The sequence below is a fragment of the Mus musculus genome, chromosome 12 (genome assembly GCF_000001635.26).
Source record: "Mus musculus strain C57BL/6J chromosome 12, GRCm38.p6 C57BL/6J".
NCBI lineage: Eukaryota > Metazoa > Chordata > Mammalia > Rodentia > Muridae > Mus > Mus musculus.
Genome location: NC_000078.6, coordinates 55,666,509 through 55,686,612, shown reverse-complemented (window position 1 = coordinate 55,686,612; position 20,104 = coordinate 55,666,509). Strand labels below are relative to the sequence as shown.

At 37.6% G+C, this 20,104-nt stretch overlaps 1 protein-coding gene across 12 annotated transcripts in view; it reads left to right on the top strand.

Annotated features, from left to right (window-relative positions):
* The window catches only part of Ralgapa1 (Ral GTPase activating protein, alpha subunit 1), a 218,687-nt gene that overhangs the window by 134,962 nt on the left and 63,621 nt on the right, over positions 1-20,104 (top strand). For all 12 annotated transcript variants that reach the window (XR_003950070.1, XR_003950071.1, NM_001368814.1 and 9 more), the window contains 4 exons: positions 1,992-2,126; positions 2,523-2,706; positions 9,348-10,209; positions 13,089-13,160. Coding sequence is in view for 10 of the 12 variants with exons in the window: in NM_001368814.1 (NP_001355743.1) it covers positions 1,992-2,126; positions 2,523-2,706; positions 9,348-10,209; positions 13,089-13,160 (1,253 nt within the window). In the remaining 2 variants the exon portion in view is untranslated. The remainder of the gene's footprint in view (positions 1-1,991; positions 2,127-2,522; positions 2,707-9,347; positions 10,210-13,088; positions 13,161-20,104) is intronic.

Sequence of the window (20,104 nt, the reverse complement as noted above, 5' to 3'; positions counted from 1 at the left end):
TTAAGCTTTTTCAGGAGCTGTTTTTTCTAATTCTTGTTGGTTTACTAGAACAGGCATTGTTCTCATAGATGCTATGTGGTGAGACAGCTCTTCCAACAAGGCTACACCCTTAATCTTTTTCAAACAATTCTGCCTTTGGGGGACAAAGTATTCATAAAAGCCTTTGGAGGGCATTCTCATTCAAACCACCACAGATACTTTCTCTCTTACTTGGAGAGTTTTGGTTTTGTGAGGGTCCATTGGTTAGAATAGGATTAAACATTGACTTGGAGAATTTATCTTTAAAGATTAGCAGATCCTTGTTGCTGCCTGATTGCCACTTTCATGTCACTAATTATTACTTAACATTAATTATCATTTTTAAATCTAATACATAGGATAATTTTATCTTAGGGTAAAGTATTGTATCTGTGATATCTACTATCTTAAAACTTAATGAAAGCTTTTATTTAATAAAATGAATAAATGCTTTCTGACAGCATACTCAGTGAGGTGTTACAGATTAGAAAAGGAAAATGGAGGTAGCCAAGGAGATGGCTCAGACTGTAAAGTGCTTTATGTGAAAGCTTGAAGACCTCACTTCAGGCCCAACACAACATAAGAAGCAAGACTGAGTGTACACACCAATAATCCCAGGGCTGGAGAAACAGAAGCAGGAGGATGCTTGGGCTTGCTGTCTAGCCAGGCTAGCTGAATCAGTGAACACTAGGTGCAGTGAAAGATTCTGTCTCATAATAAGATGGAGAGCAACTAAGAAAGACACTAAACATGCACACACAGACATACACGCAGGAGAGTTGGAGATATGAGATGGATCCATGGGTATAAGTATTTGTTACCAAGGCTAACAACCTAAGCTGAATCTCTGGGATCTACATGGTGGAAGGAGAAAACGGACTCCCACAAGTTGTCCTCAGACCTGCACAAGCTTCATGGTACATCCATTCCCCACATATATACACAAAATAATGAATGAATAGAAAAATGGAAAGCAGGTATGATGCTACTATGTGATCTAAAACCTTATGTTATAGCTTTGTACAGTTACTTGAGTGTAGCTATGTTACCTTTTTCTTTTTTTGTCTAATGCTTAGGGTACCAGGTTTTGTATTCTCTTCCTCTGGGCTGTACTTTCAACCTCAATGTATATTACTTTTATAATTAATGAATTGTGTACCTATGTCGGTGTTTATAGTTGAAGTTAGGATTTATGGTTTCTATAATAAATTCTAGAACCAAAGAATAAGAAATTGATTTATTGATTATTAATAATCCCTTATTGGAGGTCTGAAGATGGGTCAATGGATAACATGCTTGCTTATCATTGACAAAGCCCTGGACTCAATCCCCAGCACTGACTAAAAACCTGGCATGATGCTACAGGTTTGTAGTCTCAGTACATGGCAAGTGAAAGCAGGAAGATCAGGAATTGGAGGTTATTTATGGCTAATGTGTTAGATATTTTTCTTTTGTCTTTAATAAAATACTTCATAAATGTAATTTAAAGAAAGTGTGAGACAGCTAGTCACACTGTGTGTAGTTAGGGAGCCAAGAGTAAGGGATGTTGAATCCCTGCCTGCTTTCATTTTGTTAATTCAGTTTTGCACCCCAGTGCATGTAAAAGTTCTACCCACATTTAAGGTAGTGCTATCTCTCTCATCTCCTCAATTTTTCTGCATATATGTATGTATGGGTGTGTTCATGCATGCACACATGTGCATGTTTATATAGAGGCCAGGGGTTCATGTTTTGTGTCTTTCTCCATTGCTTTCCACCTTAGTACTTTGAGACAGAATCTCCCAATCCAGTTTAGAAACTCTCACAGACATATAGCACCTTGTCTCCTAGGTGATTCAAGGTCCTATCACGGTGATAATATTAGACCATCATAGCTGCTACATCCTTGGCTACATGAGAACCTTTCAGTGGGTGGGGGAAACCCTTCTTTTATAAGTTTACATTCATAACCGTTTTATTGTTATTTGTTATAGTTGGTTGTCTCATTACTTCTTTGCCTTCTGGACTGGATCATGGCCTTACCTTTAAAGACACTGCTCCAACCAGTCCATGCTACAGGAGCAGAAAATGATAAGACCGAAAAGTCTGTTCTCAACTGCATTTATAAGGTATATCTTATTGCTTAATTTATTGTTTATCTCGTAACCATCCAAGTGTTTTTAAAACTACTGAAGTAAGGTTCAGTATCTGATAACATTTCTGAGTATAATATTTTCATTGTTTAGAACAAGATATTTTCTAAAATACATAGACTTTGTTTAAAGGACCTAGAAGTAATTTATAAGTACTTCTTACAAGACAAACTTTTTGTTCTATTACAGAAGTTTGAGAGGGGTTAGATTTTTGGGAATATGAAAACCATTGGTTACATTTCACTCATCTTTTTGTGAGATAATAAATATTACCTTCATTGAAGAGCTAAGTTTTAAAGTATTTAAGTTTGTATCAAGCTTTGATGTTACCAGTGACTTTGTATTACTTGCATACTCCCTTCTTCCCCCTAGGTATTACATGGGTGTGTCTATGGAGCGCAAAGTTTTAGCAATCCCAAGTACTTTCCAATAAGCCTTTCTGATTTGGCATCTGTAGATTATGATCCGTTTATGCATTTGGAAAGTCTGAAAGAACCTGAACCTTTACACTCTCCAGATTCAGAGCGGTCTTCTAAACTGCAGCCTGTGACAGAAGGTAATATGAGTTTCCCTCAAGACAGTGCTTTTGCCTGGGTTCTGCCAAAGTGAGATCTAAGGCCATGCATGAAAACAGGCTCTGGCTATAGTAGTTTACCTAACCATGTATTTACCTCTCATAAGTTTTCAGTTTACGAAATAACTTCATATGTACAATTACCAATTTTTTATATTTCACTATTCCCTTTATACTATGGCTGACTTACTTTTAAAATCATTTTATTGTACATTTCATAGTATTTTTGTAGATTAAGAGAATTTTGAAGTCTGACAGACTTGGTAGTGACTTTCTACTTCCCCATTTATAAAATACAGATTAGTTTCAGCATGGATTATTTTGAGTACTAACTGAGATTACATATGTAAATCCCTTTGCACAACTCTTAGTGCATAGTGAGTTCAGCCTTCAATATTTTGTAAAAAGCTTTGTATTTGATTTGTGTATGTGTGTATGCACAGAAGACGATAGGAGTCAACACTCTCCTTTCATCGTGTGTCCAGGTAAAATTCAAGTTATCAGGGTTGCAGCAAGTGCCTTTCCTATCTGAGCCATCTCACTGTTCCCTTCTGAAAGTACTCTTAAAGAAGCTTGAGTATTTAAAGAAAGAAAAAAGAAAGGAAGGAAAAAGAAAATGTAATGTTTCTTTCTTTTTTAAAAAAATATTTATTTATTTTATTTATGTGAGTACACTGTTGCTCTCTTCAGACACACCAGAAGAGGACTTCATATCCCATTACAGATGGTTGTGAGTCACCATGTGGTGGCTGGGAATTGAACTCAGGACCTCTGGAAGAGCAGTCAGTGCTTTTAACCCCTGAGCCATTATGTTTCTTAAAGTAGGTAAACTAAAGGCTCATTCGGGTTTAAGGGGATTTTAAGTGTGAACTGAGCTGAATTTACTTAAAAACTGAGAAGGAAGGAAGGGAGTTAGGTATTATTTAAAGAATGTAAGACCCTGAAGGAATATACTGAACTCATTAGTACTAGCATTCGCCCTTCATTTGGAACAAGGAGGGAAATGAAAATAAAAGTGAAAAGTAAACTATCAAAAACTTTTGGTTATACCAATCATTATTTAGTAGGGTGAGTGTGACAGAAATTCAAAGGAACTATGAATATCTGAATATTGGTTTGTGGTTTACACGAAGTTGTGGAACCCAACTTTGATAAAGAACTGCTCCCAGGAGTAACTAATAACTAGGGAGAAAATAGAGTGCTCTTAAGAGGTAGGAAGTAGATGTTGGTAGAAATAAGAAAGTAGGGCAGTAGTTCACAATTTAGCTCACATTAGAATATGGATACTCTTGTGGGGTTGCAGACCCCTTCAGCTCCTTCAGTCCTTCCCCTAACTCCTCCATTGGAGTCCCTGTGCTCAGTTCAGTAGTTGGCTGCAACCACATCTGTCTTGGTCAGGCTCTGACAGTTTCTCAGAAAACAACTATCAGGCGCCTGTCAGCAAGCACTTCTTGGTATCAGCAATTGTGACTGGGTTCGGTGACTGTAGACGGGATGGATCCCCAGTTAGGGCAGTCTCTGGATGGCCTTTCCTTCAATCTCTGCTTCACTCTTTGTCCCTGTATTTCCTCAACCAACTAGACCCCCAGAGCTCCCAGGGACTAAACCACCAACAAAAGAGTACACATGGAGCAACCTATGGCTCCAGCTGCATATGTAGCAGAGGATGGCCTTATCTGGCATTAATGGGAGGGGAGGCCCTTGGTCCTGTAAAGGTTTGCTAGGGCAGTGAGGCAGAAGTGGGGTGGGAGAGCACCCTCACAAACGCAGAGGGAGCGGGTGGGAGAGGGGGTTTGCACAGGGGAAACCTGGAAGGGGGATAATATTTGAAGTGTAAATAAATAAAATAACCAATAAAAAAGAATATGAATACTGGAGTTTTATCAGAAGATTTTGTTGGACTGTCTTCTAAGATTGCTGGCATTTCCCAGGCTCTGTATGTGAACAGTCTGCAGCCATGGTTGAGAACTGAGAGTTGGTATATTGTGCCAGCAGCTCTTACAGTGGGGTTTAAGGAGTAGAATTTCTTCAGATACGTTTTACATGGAAGTCCAATATGTAAAACTTAAAAATAAAGCTGCAGTAGAGTTGATCCTAGAGATCTACCCTTTCCAGAGGCTTCTCCAAGGACCCCTTAAAAACACAATTGGAGAACCTCCTAATCTTAGGAGGTTGTGGTTAAAGAGTAGGCTATGAAGAAAGCTTGATTTTCCAACACAGAAAGTATAGTTACAAATGATTAAAAGAATTAAGACTTTACACTAGTAATGGATTGATAACATATGCAAAACTGAAGTTATGAAATTAAAAGTCAAGGAAATTGATTGGCTGCAGAGATCAGAGTGTTTATTTTACTTTATGTTATATAAAAAGATGGTTGTTCCTTTCATTCAAAGGTAACATTCTAAGACAGTATATTTTTAAACAGAATAGTAAAGTTTACTTATATATAAAATTTGCTATTACTATTTAAAATATGTAGACTGTGTATAGACACAACCTGTGTTTGGAAGTTACAGAACAACTCACCGGAACCAGCTTTGTGCTTTCACTGTGAGGTTCTGAGTGTAGCACTCAAGTCAGCAGCCTTGGTAGCAATAGTCTTTCCCTGCTGAACCTACCCCTCCTCAAGTTTCAATGTATTTTACATAAACTTTATTATAGAGTACAATGAGTAAAAGAAAAGATATTAAAAAGATAAGCTTTTAAATACCAAATACTCTGTACTCTCTGTTGCCTGTGTCACGTTGTTCCTTTTGGGCTTCCTCTAAGATAGTGAGGACCACATAAACTCAGAATTGGTTAGGGACAGCATGATGTTTCAACAGGTGACATTACTTTAGTCTGTAATGACTACATGCTGTGGGGTTTGCTTGGGCTTGGGGGAAGGGGTGTTTCGTATAGGAGTTTGTTCAGGTCTTTTTCATTGTTTTTTTTTTTTTTAATAAGGCAGAAATGACTGATCATTGTGTCTTTGTCTAAGTCATGCTTCATTGTTTTCAAGTACTTCTTTTTCCAATGAATTCTAAACATAGAGTGCCTATAATCAGCTCAGTATTGGATTGAAAAGTGAATTGAAAACTATTGGCAGGAATGGCTATAATTATTAAATTTACTGCAGAATAAGGGAAGGTAGTGAAGTTGGCTTTTTGTCAAACAGCAGTAGTTTTATTAGCAAAAAAAAAATCTTCATTTTCTGGGCAAGAGTGAAAAGAGGCATCAAAGATTCATTCTGTAGTAATTATAGTTTCACCTATACATATTATGCAAAGCTAATATTTAAAGCATTTGCCAAAATTAACTTCCTCTGCGTGTCTTTTACAGCACAGTGAATTGTGGCAGCTTTTTATGGCCTGCAGCTTTTGTATGCTGTAATAATCTGTAATTATGGGTTTGCAACAAATGATGTAGGATTTGTTTAGTGTGATAATCTGAGAAGCTAACCTGGCTAGCTAGATCTGTTTAATGAATGCTAGTTTTAAATGCCTTAGAAGCATTGGCAAAGGCGTCACTTTGCATTTTGTCACCAGACTCATTATTTTAGAATTTCATTTTAATTTTTAAATTAGAGAATCTTTGTCTTTTTTCTATCTTAGGAGGTAAGTATGAAAGAAATATTTTCTTTAGTCTACTGCTCAAAAATCTAGATAAATCTAATCATTCAATTAACAGGTTAAGAAATTTTGATCCTTTCATATATATTCATATATCCTGATTTTAGAGAAGCAACTTAGAAAAAAATGATTTTGCTCTTATCTAAATTTGTAATTTATTGTATAAGTTTTTTCAGTGTTAATAATTATATCAGATTGCAGCAGCTTTTTTCGGCATCCTATTTTTGTAGGCTGTCTAAGGCAGATGGCGGGTGTTTAAGTAGAGAAGACTCTTTGGACGTTGTGGTTTCGAGCTGGGCCTTACTGTCTGTTCAGGCCAGCCTTGAGCTCCCGTTGCTCCTGCCTCAACCTACCCAAGTACAGAATTACATAAGTGCATCTCCACGCACTCTTTAAAACTGAATCCCCCTGTCCCATCCTTTGGGAAGAGGATGTGAGGGAAGACTAAAGCCTGGGCTTGGGGTTTATATTGTACAAAATGAGCTATGGCATTCTTGGGTTCTTTATAAGAAAGCTCACAGGGGGAATTTCTAAAAGATGTATTCCTTATAATGCTATTAAAATTGAATAGTTTATATTTATTATTCTGAGCATTATACAAAAGAGCTTTTAATTCATTTCTACATGTAAGTATAGGCTGTTCTTACAGAATAACTGGATTTAAGGAAAGGTTTTTGTTTTGTTTTGTTTTGTTTGTTTGTTTGTTTGAGCAAGCCAAACCTAAGTGTTCCTGTGAATCTCATTTTGTGCTTACATCTGTTAAACTATGCTCTCTTCTTTCCTCATATTGTAAACTTTTATGTTCCTTATAGAAGATTCATTGTTTAGAAATAAGTCACCTCTTTAAACATATCACTCACCAGGAAAAGAATAGAAATTTTTTACTGCATAAAAAAAAAAAAAAGTCAGTTTCACTGGGCATGATGGCACATGGTTTAATCCCAGAACTCAGGAGACAGAGGCAAGTGGATCTCCTAAGTTATAAGTTAAAGGCTAGCCTGGTCTACAGAGTGAGTTCCAGGGCTACCAAGACTACACAAAGAAACCTTGTCTCAAACAAACAAAGGTGTTTTTTAGTTTTTTCATTGCCATTTAAAACATAACTTACTCATATTTAGGGAACTGTCCTGCGTGCTCCAGCTGGTTGATCAGTAAGCCGCCCTAGGTAATACCCATTTGGAAGATCCTGCGCACAGAAATTTTAAGTTTTAAATTCATTGTTTTCATTTGTCACAAAGAAGAGGGCACTTTAAGAAAAAGCAAATTGTAGAAATTAAATACTGATGTATAAGGCAAAAGCCAGCTGGTAAATCACTTAGCTTTCTGAACCATTGATCTTCATGTATAAGATGAACTTCCTTCCATACCTACTCAGTAACCATTAGGGAATGGACAGCAATTGGGGCCAGTCCCATTTCTCATCATCTACTTACACAGTTTTAAAAATGAAAGAGTAAATTAAAATGAACTATTTGATGTTATAATTTGTTATTATGTCTGGTTTTCAGAACTAGCATAAACACACTTTTAAGAACAGTTCAATATGCCACACCTCCTAATCCTCCCTAAACAGCTTCCAGCTGGGTACCAGGTATTCAAATGCCCAAGTCTTGTGGGGAACATCTCATTCAAACCACTGCATCTCCCTTTCTTAGATCCTAATATAAGCTAGCTTGCCTTTCTAGACCTCTCAAACTACAGTATTGTCTCAGTTTTCTTATTTTACTCTTTTATATATTCTTTCATATTCATACTTATATGAATATGCTTAGCTAGTTTCCTTAATATGATGGGTAGGGAAGGGAAAAATGCTTTCCACATAATTTCAGACTAAACCATATTGATCCACAAAATTTACTTAGAAAAATAATGCCAAATTGAATAGGCCCAACAGGAACTTTTAATGTTTTATTTTGTTTTTGTTTAATTTTGTGTGTGTGTGAAGCACTGGTGATCAATCTTAGGGACTTGCATTTGCTAGGCAAATGTTCTACAAACGAACTACATCCTCAGCCTATATTCTTAGTTTCGTTTTTTATTATTTTTAAATTTGTGTGTGTGTGTGTGTGTGTGTGTGTGTGTGTGTGTGTCTGTCAGTAGGTATATATGCACATGCATACAGTGCCCAAGGAAGCAGGAGACATTTCTGTCCCTTTGAGATGGAGTGCAGCAGTTGTGAGCTTCCTGGTGTGGGTGCTGGGAACCAAACCTGGGTCCTCTGGAAGAGCAGCAAGTGCTTTTAACCACTGAGTCATCTCTCCAGCCTACACAGTTCATATTTGGAGCTTGGCCTTTAAGTTTCCTTGTCATACAAGGGTATGCTGACTTACTATTTAAATTTATTCTCATTCTTGAAATTTAATTCGGATATCATTTTTTCAGACATATTTTATCAGTAATAAAAGCCAGAATGAAATGACATTTAAAGATGCTGTATATTATGCCTCTAAATCTGGAATATCTTCATGAGATAAACATATCAATTGGATAGATTTTATTGGCTTTTTAATCTGTGTGTTTAGTGTATTTCAGGTAATTGATTTCTGATACTTGATCTTCAAAGGTGATCTACATTTAAAAGCTTTCATTTAGATTGTAGATCACTAGCAACAGTTTCAAAAGGGCTTTCTTATTAAATAAACAAAGCTATTTCATTTAAAAAGTTTTCCCTACTATTTGCCAGTATAATAAGAAAACTAGCTGGGCATTGGTGCCAGCCTTTGATTCCAACACTCAGGAGACAGGCAAGCAGATCTCTAAGTTCAAGGCAGTCTGGTCTACAGAGGAAGTTCTAGAATAGCCAGGGCTACACAGAGAAACCCTGTCTCAAAAATAAATGAATAAAGCAGAAGATAAATTGCATGTGTTAATATTTATCCAAATATCTGATTGTGGCATTAGCAGTGCAATAAAGATCTCCTCTCCTTACTAATAGGTTTTATGACTCCTAGGAAACAGTATTATTCCTGCTCATTAGTGATTTTTGTTTTTTGGGTTTTGTTTTTTTAGTGAAAACTCAGATGCAACAAGGATTAATCTCTATAGCAGCCCGTACTGTTATTACCCATCTGGTGAATCACTTGGGCCATTATCCAATGAGTGGTGGTCCTGCTATGCTAACAAGTCAGGTGTGTGAAAATCATGACAATCATTACAGTGAAAGTACTGAACTTTCTCCTGAGCTCTTTGAAAGTCCAAACATCCAGTTCTTTGTGCTGAATAATACAACCTTAGTGTCCTGTATCCAGATAAGATCGGAAGAGAGTATGCCTGGAGGAGGTCTAGCTGCTGGCCTTGTGTCAGCCAACTCAAATGTTAGAATCATAGTACGTGATCTCTCTGGAAAGTACTCATGGGATTCTGCCATACTGTATGGACCACCCATTGTAAGTGGTTTGCCTGAACCTACATCTTTCATACTTTCAATGTCTGACCAAGAGAAACCGGAAGAGCCTCCTACATCTAACGAATGCTTAGAAGACATCGCAGTAAAAGATGGGCTTTCTCTCCAGCTTAGAAGATTTAGAGAAACTGTACCAACTTGGTCTACGATACGAGAGGAAGAAGATGTTCTTGACGAGCTCCTGCAGTATTTAGGCACTACAAGTCCTGAGTGTTTACAGAGAACGGGAATCTCCCTCAATGTTCCTGCTCCACAGCCTCTGTGCATTTCTGAAAAACAGGAGAATGATGTCATTAATGCTATCCTTAAGCAATACACGGAAGAAAAAGAGTTTGTAGAGAAGCACTTTAATGACTTAAACATGAAAGCCTCAGAACAAGATGAGCCAACACCTCAGAAACCTCAGTCAGCTTTTTATTACTGCAGATTGCTTCTTAGTATATTGGGAATGAATTCCTGGGACAAACGGTAAGAAGGGAAGAAAGGTTTTCCTTTTCTTTTTGTTTTTTAAAAATTAGTCCTTATCTTCTGATCAGGAATTGTAGTATCTATTCTTTTTATTATTAAATTCCATCCACCATGCTGGAGAGATGGCGCAACAGGTAAGAGTGTATGCTGGTCTTTCAGAGTAGCATCCCTAGTGAGGACCTCATAACTGTAACCCCAGCTCTAGTGAATCTTATGGCCTCCTTGGGCATTGTCCTCACCTGTACACACCTACACACATAAACAAACATAATTAAGAATTCACAAAGATAGGAGCTAAAAAGTTGATTGAGTGGTTTAGAGTATTTGCTCTTTCAGAGGATCCGAGTTCTAGTCCTAGCCCCTACATGGTAGCTAGCAACTAACTGTAACTCCAGTTCTAGAGGACCCAACATCCTCTTCTAACCTCTACTCTGGGCGTTCAGGTGCCACATGTATATATAATACATGCAGCAAAACACTCATACACATAAAATAAATCTTAAAATAAAACTCTGAAAAGAAAATAAAACCTATAAATTCTACCAATTAGTTTTTTGGCCAATAGGCAAATTGTTTGGGTTTGGTTGGTTGGTTGGTTGGTTGTTTTTTTTTTTTTAACCATTGATTTATATTAAAATTCAGGTGAATAAAAAGATAATTTAATTCAGTACATTACTAACATTTTTATAGTTATAAATTTTATGATTATAGTTTCTTAACTTAGAAATTATAATCATATAATTGAAAGAAAATCAAACTTTTAAACCTTTATTTAAGCCTGTCAGTTTTTTTAGATCAGTCACAATATTTTTTTTGTCAACTTTGAATTAAGGAAGTAACTCAAAATTCCGGATCAAATCAAGAAAATAATGCAGGCAGTGGTGGCTCATGCCTTTAATCCCAGCACTTGGGAGGCAGAGGCAGGTAGATTTCTGAGTTCGAGGACAGCCTGGTCTACAGAGTGAGTTCCAGGACCCAGGGCTATACAGAGAAACCCTGTCTTGAAAAAACAAAAACAAAAAACAAAAAAAAGGAAAGGAAAGGAAGGAAGGAAGGAAAGAAAGAAGAAAAAAAAGATGGATTTTTTTTCCTATTTTGTTTTCATATATGTATTATAAAATCTTCTTAAAAGCTTAAAGTACAGTACAGAGCATAATGGTATTCCTGTAATCAAGCATTTTGGAGATGGAGGGAAGGCCAGCCTGGGCTACAAGAGACCTTATCTCTAAAATAATAATAACAATAACCTTAAGATATGCTAGGAGTGTAGTACAGTAATAGGATACAGTTATCATTTGCAAGGCTTTGTCTCTAACCTCCAGTACAGAAGACACTAGAACCAAATATCTTACAATAATCAACTTAGAAATTAAATGAAAAGAACATTGCACTTAAATCAGAACTAGCTTAGAGATCCTTTGTCTTTGAACTTTGGCCTATAGCGTCTAAGAATAATTTTTACCTCCATAGAAAGAAATAATGTACAAAAACAGGTACGATTTACTTTATATAAAGCATTACTCAGATATTTAGGTCTTTTATTTGTTCTGGTCTTTGAGACAGGGTCACATGTAATCCAGGCTGGTTCAGACCCTTGAACCTTTTGATGCTTCTGCCTCCACCTTTCAAGTGTTGAGACTATAGGTATATGCCAACATACCTGGCTACATTTAGATTTTGTTGTTGTTTTTAACAGGAATCGAACACATTACATGGTTTTTAATTTTTGTATCATCAAAAGATATAGGAGAGTAGAAGATGACACATTATTTACTTTATCATTAAATAATAGAAATCTGTCATTTTCATTTAGCTTATAGTAGGAAGGAGGGGAAAGCTCAGAAATTACTGGATTAATAGATCTGCAGTACTCCAGGTGCATGCGAAGCATTAAAAGAACCCTTTTCTCTTTCTTGCTTAGTATGTATATTTTCTCTGATTTAAAACCTTCCATTTGTTAATCAATTTTCTTGCCTAAGCCATTTTACATTACATTTTCATTTATATCTGAGTTATGAGGGTACATACATGTCATAGCACATATGTGGAAGTCAAAGAGCAATTCACAGGAATTGTTTCTGTCTTTCTACCATGAGAGTGCGAGGGAGTATACTCAGATTGTAAGACTTATTCAACAAAAAGCATTATTACCTGCTGAGCCACCTCTCAGTCCCCTAAGCCATTCTGTATAGAGCATTGTTTGCCTTATGTTTGTGTCTGACCACATATAATTGTCACTTAGATATTATAGAAATACATTCTAGTTTCTTGTTATGGAATGGTCTATATAAAGTTAAAGATGGAAAGTTGTATTCATGACAGTAAGTTTTTGTACTTCTGTCTTAAGTACATTTTGTACTTTGTATTGATTTTCTGTACATGTTTAGCACATATAAAATAAAATTTATGTTTATTAATATTTTTAAAATATTATAGGACTGAGGTCATATATGTATACACACATATATATGTAATAATAGGACTGAGGGTGCATGTGTATATATGTACATATATAATACATACATATAAATACAGACATACACACTAACAGCAAAATGTATTTTAATACATGTAATATAAAACAAAGGAAAAAAGCTGATTTTTTTTACAAGTCCTTGAATCCATTTCTTTGGATATAAGTTTGGGTGCTCACAACATCTGCAAAGAAAGATTAATCTGGCCTTGATGAGGTATGCTATCAGAAATGAATGAAGGCCTGGAAGAAAGAAATACTGACACATATTCTTACATGTTTTAGGGCTTGGTTCTCCTTTGTGTTTCAAGTGTAAGGAGTTGCATGAGTAGAGTGGGAAGTGTCTCCAGACTGCCGAGTCCTTCCGTGCAAAGCTGATGAAATGTTTATAAATCTCTCTATTTAGGAGGAGCTTTCATCTCTTGAAGAAAAATGAAAAGCTGCTCAGAGAACTTAGGAACTTGGATTCAAGGCAATGGTGAGTTGTTGGGAAATCTTCATATTTACAGCTGGAAACTCTTAGCTATTTCTGTTGACAGTAATACTGTTAATAGCAATGTAAACTGTAATACTGTACTGTTAGGTTACAGCTTTTGAGTAGAAACTGTCATTATACTGTAGATAAATTATTTTTTAATTGTTTGTTTGTTTTACACTCCAGATTTTGTCGTCCCCCCCCCCCCAGTCCACCCTTGGACTGATCCACATTCCATGACTCCTCCCTGCCCTCCTACTCCACACCTCGCCCCCAATCCCAGCCCTGGTCTCCACGTGGATGTCCCCACTCCCCACCCCACCAGACCTCTAAACTCCCTGGGGCCTCCAGTCTCTTGAGGGTTAGGTGTATCATCTCTGACTGAACCTATACCCAGCAGTCCTCTGCTGTATATGTGTTGGGGGCCTCATATCAGCTGGTGTATGGGGCCTGGTTGGTGATCCAGTGTCTGAGAGATCTCGGGGTCCAGGTTAATTGAGACTGCTGGTCCTCCTACAGGGTCACCCTCCTCCTCAGCTTCTTCCAGCTTTTCCCTAATTCAGCCACAGGGGTCAGCAACTTCTGTCCGTTGGTTGGATGACTCTTTCAGCTGCTTGTTGGATCTTTTGGAGGGCAGTCATGATTGCTTTCTTCTCCCTCCAAAGTGGGACTGAAGTGTCCTCACTTGGGCCCTTCAGCTTGTTGACCTTTTTGAGTTCTGTGGACTGTATCTTGGGTATTCTGTACTTTTTTTTTGTTTTTGGCTAATATCTACTTATTAACGAGTACATACCATGCATGCCTTTTGGGTCTGAGTTACCTCACTCAGAATGATATTTTCTAGTCCCATCCATTTGCCTGCAAAACTCAGGATAAGTTATTTTTTTAAGAAAAATTTAGAACTGCATTAAGATAGTCGATATATTCAAGGCCAGCCTGGTCTACAAAGTGAGTTCCAGGACAGCCAGAGCTATACAGAGAAACCCTGTCTTGAAGAAAAAAAAAAAAAAACAAAAAAACAAAAAAAAAAGATGGTCAATATATTGAAATACTTGTATTCTTTGTGTGTATTTCACAATCCTCTTTTGAATTGGAGAAAGCCAATTGAATGTGTAAAATATCCTTAGGTTGTGCCATACTTAATTATAACTCACTCACTGTTCTATCCCTGTGACCCACATGATGGAAGAAGAGAACTAACTCCCAAAATATGTCCTCTGACCAACCCACATGTATGTGTGCATGCATACATACAATAATAAAAATAACAGTAACAACAATAATAGTAATAGTGATAAATAAAATAAAAACTGGAGAGCTGGAGAGCTGACTCAGTGGTTAAAGCATACACTATGCTTGCAGAGGAACTGAGGTCAGTTCCAAGCACCCATGTCAGGTGGCCACCATGTCACTGTTGCCTTGTAACTCAGACTCCAGGAGGCCTGGCACACTGACATGCACATACCTATATACAAACATTCACATGCACATAAATAACAATAATAAAAATACATAAATTTTTTTTAAAAATTTTATAAAGAGAATTAGAACTAGGTTAGATGTTAGAAAATGATCTATTTTTATAATTTGTTAAATTAACTCTAGTCTTTCCTATTGATTTAGTATTGCCTTTATCAAACATTAAGCTTTGTGCGTCAAAGCTATATGTATTCCTGTTGATTTATCTGTTGTTTTGTATGTATGTTCAATATATTAAAGGTACATAATACATTTTCCATGAATAATTATGCTGTCATTTTACTTATTCTTAGACCCAAACCTTACTTATATGGATAATTTTTGGATATTTTGTTATTTTATTTTATTGTTAATTATAAAGAGGATACTCAATGTTAATATTTTTGAAAATTTGGTTTTGAGCCTAGCCTATAATAGATAAGTCATCTCTTCAGACCCTGATATTATATTTAATACCTTAGTGAACTTTTATACTGCTTTTAAGCATCTCATAGTTGTTTCTTTCTCTTAAGATTTGCTTAGGTATAAAACCATTATCTTCAAACAATCTCTCTTTATTTTGCATTGACCAGAACTTTCAGGTTGGTGGTAAGGAATGTAGTGTAAATAGATGGGCATCCTTGCCTTTCCTGATTGTAATGAGAGTAGCTCTTCTTTTTCCTCATCCATTGAAAAGGTATTGTTCATTTAAAATAGATGATTTTGCATAGCAAGCATAAGTGGTTATGTATGTTATCAAAATCATTATTTTTGAATATTATAATTGCAACATTTCTCTCCTTTTCTGTTCAGAATTCTTTTTAGCACCTATTCAGGTGCTCCAATAGTTTCAGTTTCTTAACTAATCAGTGTATTTTAGTATAAAAACTGTGTATAGACTTGGAGAGTTGGCTCAGCAGTTTCAAGAACAGTTGTTGCTCTTGTAGAGGACCTGTGTCTGATTCCCAGCATTCACATGCTGGCTTACAACTGTCTATAACTCCTACCCTGGGGAATCCAAAGGCCTTTTCTGACCTTTGTGAGCACCAGACACACACTTAGTACACATATACACATGCAGGATGCAGGCAAAATACCCTCACACATAAGATAATTATAAATAAATCTAAAAAAATCTCTGTTTAGCTGTTCAGTTTACTAAAGTTTCATTTTATAAATTCAAGCTATCAGTCCATTTATTATCGGGTTCTACAGACTTTTTTGTTGTGTTCACTGTAGGTTTTTAGAATGAAGGTTATAAGTGAGCCTCATAAAAATATCTGTTACTTGAAATTTCAGATTCATTTGATTTGTCTTTTTCAGAGTTTTTCAGGTTTGGGGTCAATTTTATTAGTTTGTTTTATAAAAATTTATTTTGTTGCGATTTATTGAGATATTTATTATCAAAAGGGTAAGAATAGAGTCTTTGCCTATTTCACATGTGTTACATTGACAGAAACTTTCAGTATGCCATAATTCCCTATGCTATTCCCTTTCTCAGCTTAGTTTTTTGGAATAAACAAACTTTCCTATTGCAGATCTAGAAATGTATAGAGAACTTATAACTCAATACTAAAAAGATAACACAAAAGGCTAGCAAAGATGGGGCTGGAGAGGTGACTCAGTAGTTGAAGGAACCTGTTTCTCTTGCAGAAGACCCAAGCTATTCCAGCACCTACATGGAGGCTTACAGCCACTTCTAAATCTAGTTCCAGGGCATCTAACATCCTCCTGCAGGCACCAAGCATACATATGTTGCATATGTCTATCTAAGTGTTCCCATACCACTTGTTAATGGGTTTTTTTTTCCCTCACTGAATTTCCAGTTTGTGTCAGGTTGACACACAAAACCAGCCAGTATAGTATTCTCACCTTTTTGTGTAACGTATGATTTTAGTAGCAGGATTACTTTTTCTTGTTTTAATTTTGTTATTGTGTAAGGAAGAGGGAGAGATAGAGATGGGGGCATAAAATAGAAGGACAACTTTGTGGAAGTCACCACTTCTCCTCTCCCTTTATGTGGCTTCCAAGGATTATACTCAGGAGATGTGACTTGCATGACTGGTACCCTACCCACCAAGCCATCCTGCTCGTTTATATTCTTTTTCTCTTGATCTAGGTAACAGTGATCAAGTTGCTTAGCTAGCTTAAAGAAACAGCCTTTCGCAGATTTTTTATTTAATTGTTTGAAGTTACTATGATAGCATGCCATTGGTAGAATCATTTCAGCTCTCTTGATCACAGTTTACATGGTGCCTTCCCATTTTGTTCTCAGTTTTTCCTGTGATTTGAATCAAAAGTACATTAGTGAAAGCTGGAGAGATGATTTAGTAGTTAAGAACACTTTGTTGCTCTTGCAGAAAGGCCAGGTTTGTTACCATCATTCACACAGCACCTGAAACTCTCGTTCCAGGGGTTCAGCACCCTCTTCTGGCATTCTCAGTCACTGTATGCATGTAGTATACACGCAAACATGCATGCAAAAATAGCCACACAAATAAAAATAAATGTTTAAAGTATGTAAGTGGTAGACCTTGGTCATTTAATTCTTAGCAGCTTTATTTCGAAACAATGTGAGCCTCTTTAATCTTTTATTCAGATTTTCTAAAGGTTTTTTTTTTTTTTTTTTCTTGTCTAGCTAAACCTTATTCACTGGGGTGGGGTAGCTTTCCTGGGTTTACATCACTTAAGACTCAAATTTTTCTAATTTTTGTTTCTCCTTCATCCAGAGACCAGTAGCTTAAAGGTTTGCTCTCTGACCATTCCAAATGTGTATAGCCTTCAGGGTACAACATAGATATCCAGATCTACAAGCATTGATTGGATGTTATTTTTAACTCTTAGATTCTTTGGAGTTGGCCCAGAGTTGTGAATATTATGCAGTGCCTGTGAGGCTCTCTGCTCATTGTGTTCTAGTTCAGTAGTTGTCATCCTTCCTAATGGCTACAACAATCCTTTACATAATAGTTTCTCATGTTGTGCTGAGCCCCCAATCATAAGATTATTTTTGTTACTACTTCCTAACTGTAGTTTTGCTACAGTTTTATGAACCATAATGTAAATACCTGTGTTTTCTGATGGTCGTAGGCAACCCTGTAAAAGAGTGGGTCAACCTCAAAAGGTTGTGACTCACAGGTAATATCCAGTGTTCTAGTTGCTCTTCCGTGGCTGTTATTATTATTATTATTATTATTATTATTATTATTATTATTATTATTGGTTATCTTATTTATTTACATTTCAAATATTGTCCCCCTTCCTGGTTTCCCCTCTACAAACCCCCTATTCCATCCTCCCTCCCACTGCTTCTATGATGGTGTTCCCTACCCAACCACCCACTCCAGCCTCATGGCCCTAGCATCTCCCTACATTGGGTCATTGAGCCTCCACAGAACCAAGGGCCTCCCTTCCCATTGTTGCTAACTAAGGCAGTCCTCTGCTACATATGCAGCTGGTGCCATAGGTCCCTCTATGTGTACTCTTTGGTTGGTGGTTTAGTCCTTGGGAGCTCTGAGGGTGTCTGATTAGTTGATATTGTTCTTCCTATGGGGTTGCAAACCCCTTCAGCTCCTTCAGTCCTTCCCCTAATTCTTCCATTGGGGTCCCTCTGCTCAATCTGATGGTCGACTATGAGCATCTGCATCTGTATTAGTCAGGCCCTGGCAGAGCCTCTCAGGGGACAGCTATACCAGGCTCCTGTCAGCAGGTGCTTCTTGGCATCAGCAATAGTGTCTGGGTTTGGTGTCTGCAGATGGGTTGGATCCCTAGGTGGGGCATTCTCTAGAAAGCCTTTCCTTGGGTTTCTGCTCCACTCTTTGTCCCTGCATTTCCTTTAGACAGGAATAATTCAAGTATTGGGGGGGGGGGGTGTACACGATCGGGTGTGGGAGAAGACGGGGGGAGGTGCACAGAGGGTCAGGAAATTGAACAGAGTTGTATAGCAGTAGGGAATGGAGAACTGGGGTTAGCCACCAGAAAGTCCCAGATGCCAGGGAAGCAAGAGGTTCCCAGGACACAACAAAGAGGACATTAGCCAAAATATCCAACAGAGGGGAGATAGAATCTGTAGAGACCATATCCAGTGGTCCCTACATTGAGGGATGGGGCCACCCACCTGTTGCGGTAAAACTCCATCCCAAATATGCCCCAACAATGAAAACACAACACAGTTAATATGAATACATGCTGTGTGCCTAGATTGGGCAGATCTACCGCTACACTACCATCTTCCACATCTATGAGACCCCTTAGAACTTGAGGTTTCTCCAGGCCATGTGCTTCTGTTCCGCTCCTCCTCCTCCTCCTCCTTCTCCTCCTCCCCTTCCCCTTTTCCCTTTTCCCTTTTCCCTTCCCCTTCCTCCTCTTCCTCCTCCTCCTCTTCTTCTTCCTCTTCCTCTTCCTCTTCCTCCTCTTCCTCCTCCTCCTCTTCTTCCTCCTCTCCCTCCTCTCTTCACCTTCACTCCACCTTCCCTTTTATCTGCCCAATCATCAGCTCTCCTTTATTTTACAAATTAAGGTGGAAAGCAGGTTTACTGGAAATCACCTGAGTACTGAGTCATTCCTTGTTTGCATCCACTCACAAGAGAACTGAATTAACGTCAAATATAATTAGCCCCAGGGCTATCCACAATACCCACCGATCTCAAAAATTTTAATCCTAGGAAATTCTTAGCAGTCTATTTTTTTTTTCTGGTTCTTGTTAACTTCTGGCTGCTTTGCTGTTCACATGTGTCTGTCATAGAGCTGCCAGCTTCTCCTTCGTGCTTTACTCCAAATTCCTGTTCAGAACTAAGCTAAGTTCATTGTCCTTGAAACCTGCCTTTTACCCTGGACATCACTTGTGTACCGCTATACCTAAGCTAGGGTTAGGCCTAGCTTTACCTAGAATGATAATCATACTTTGCAGTTGCAGAAGAGTTGGAAATCCCTGGTCTTCCTAACTTACTACTCCTAGCAGAACTTGCACTCGTCCCGCTTCAAGCTTTAGGTGGCGATATTCATCTAGAGCTTCTGTGCTAAAGATGGGGAGCTTAGACACAGAAGGTCTAGCCCAGCGCCTCTGTAACATGAAGTTATGCAACAGTAGTAACTCCCACCAGTAACCTTTACTCCAGACTGAAAGCTTGGGAGAAAGGAACCTCTCTGCTCAGCCTGAGGAGAATGCAAAACACAGGAGCCATAGAACGGAGCTGTGAGCTGGAGTGTAGGGGAAAGCAGCCAACAACAGTGACTGCTTTTACCAAAATTTAGTAGATTCTCGTGAATGAAGATTTTCTGTTTCTATATGCCTTTAGGACATAGCACTTTTAAAGTGCTAGGTTTTTTTTTTTAAAAAAATGTTTTCACCAGTTAAATTGGGTTTTACTTTACTTTTTTAAGGCCATCCAGATTTATACTCTATAATTCTGGAAATCCTCCTTTTTCAGCAAGCGATAGAAACTTGCTGAAGCTTCTTTGTTGCTGACATGGAAACCTACAGTCATGACTTA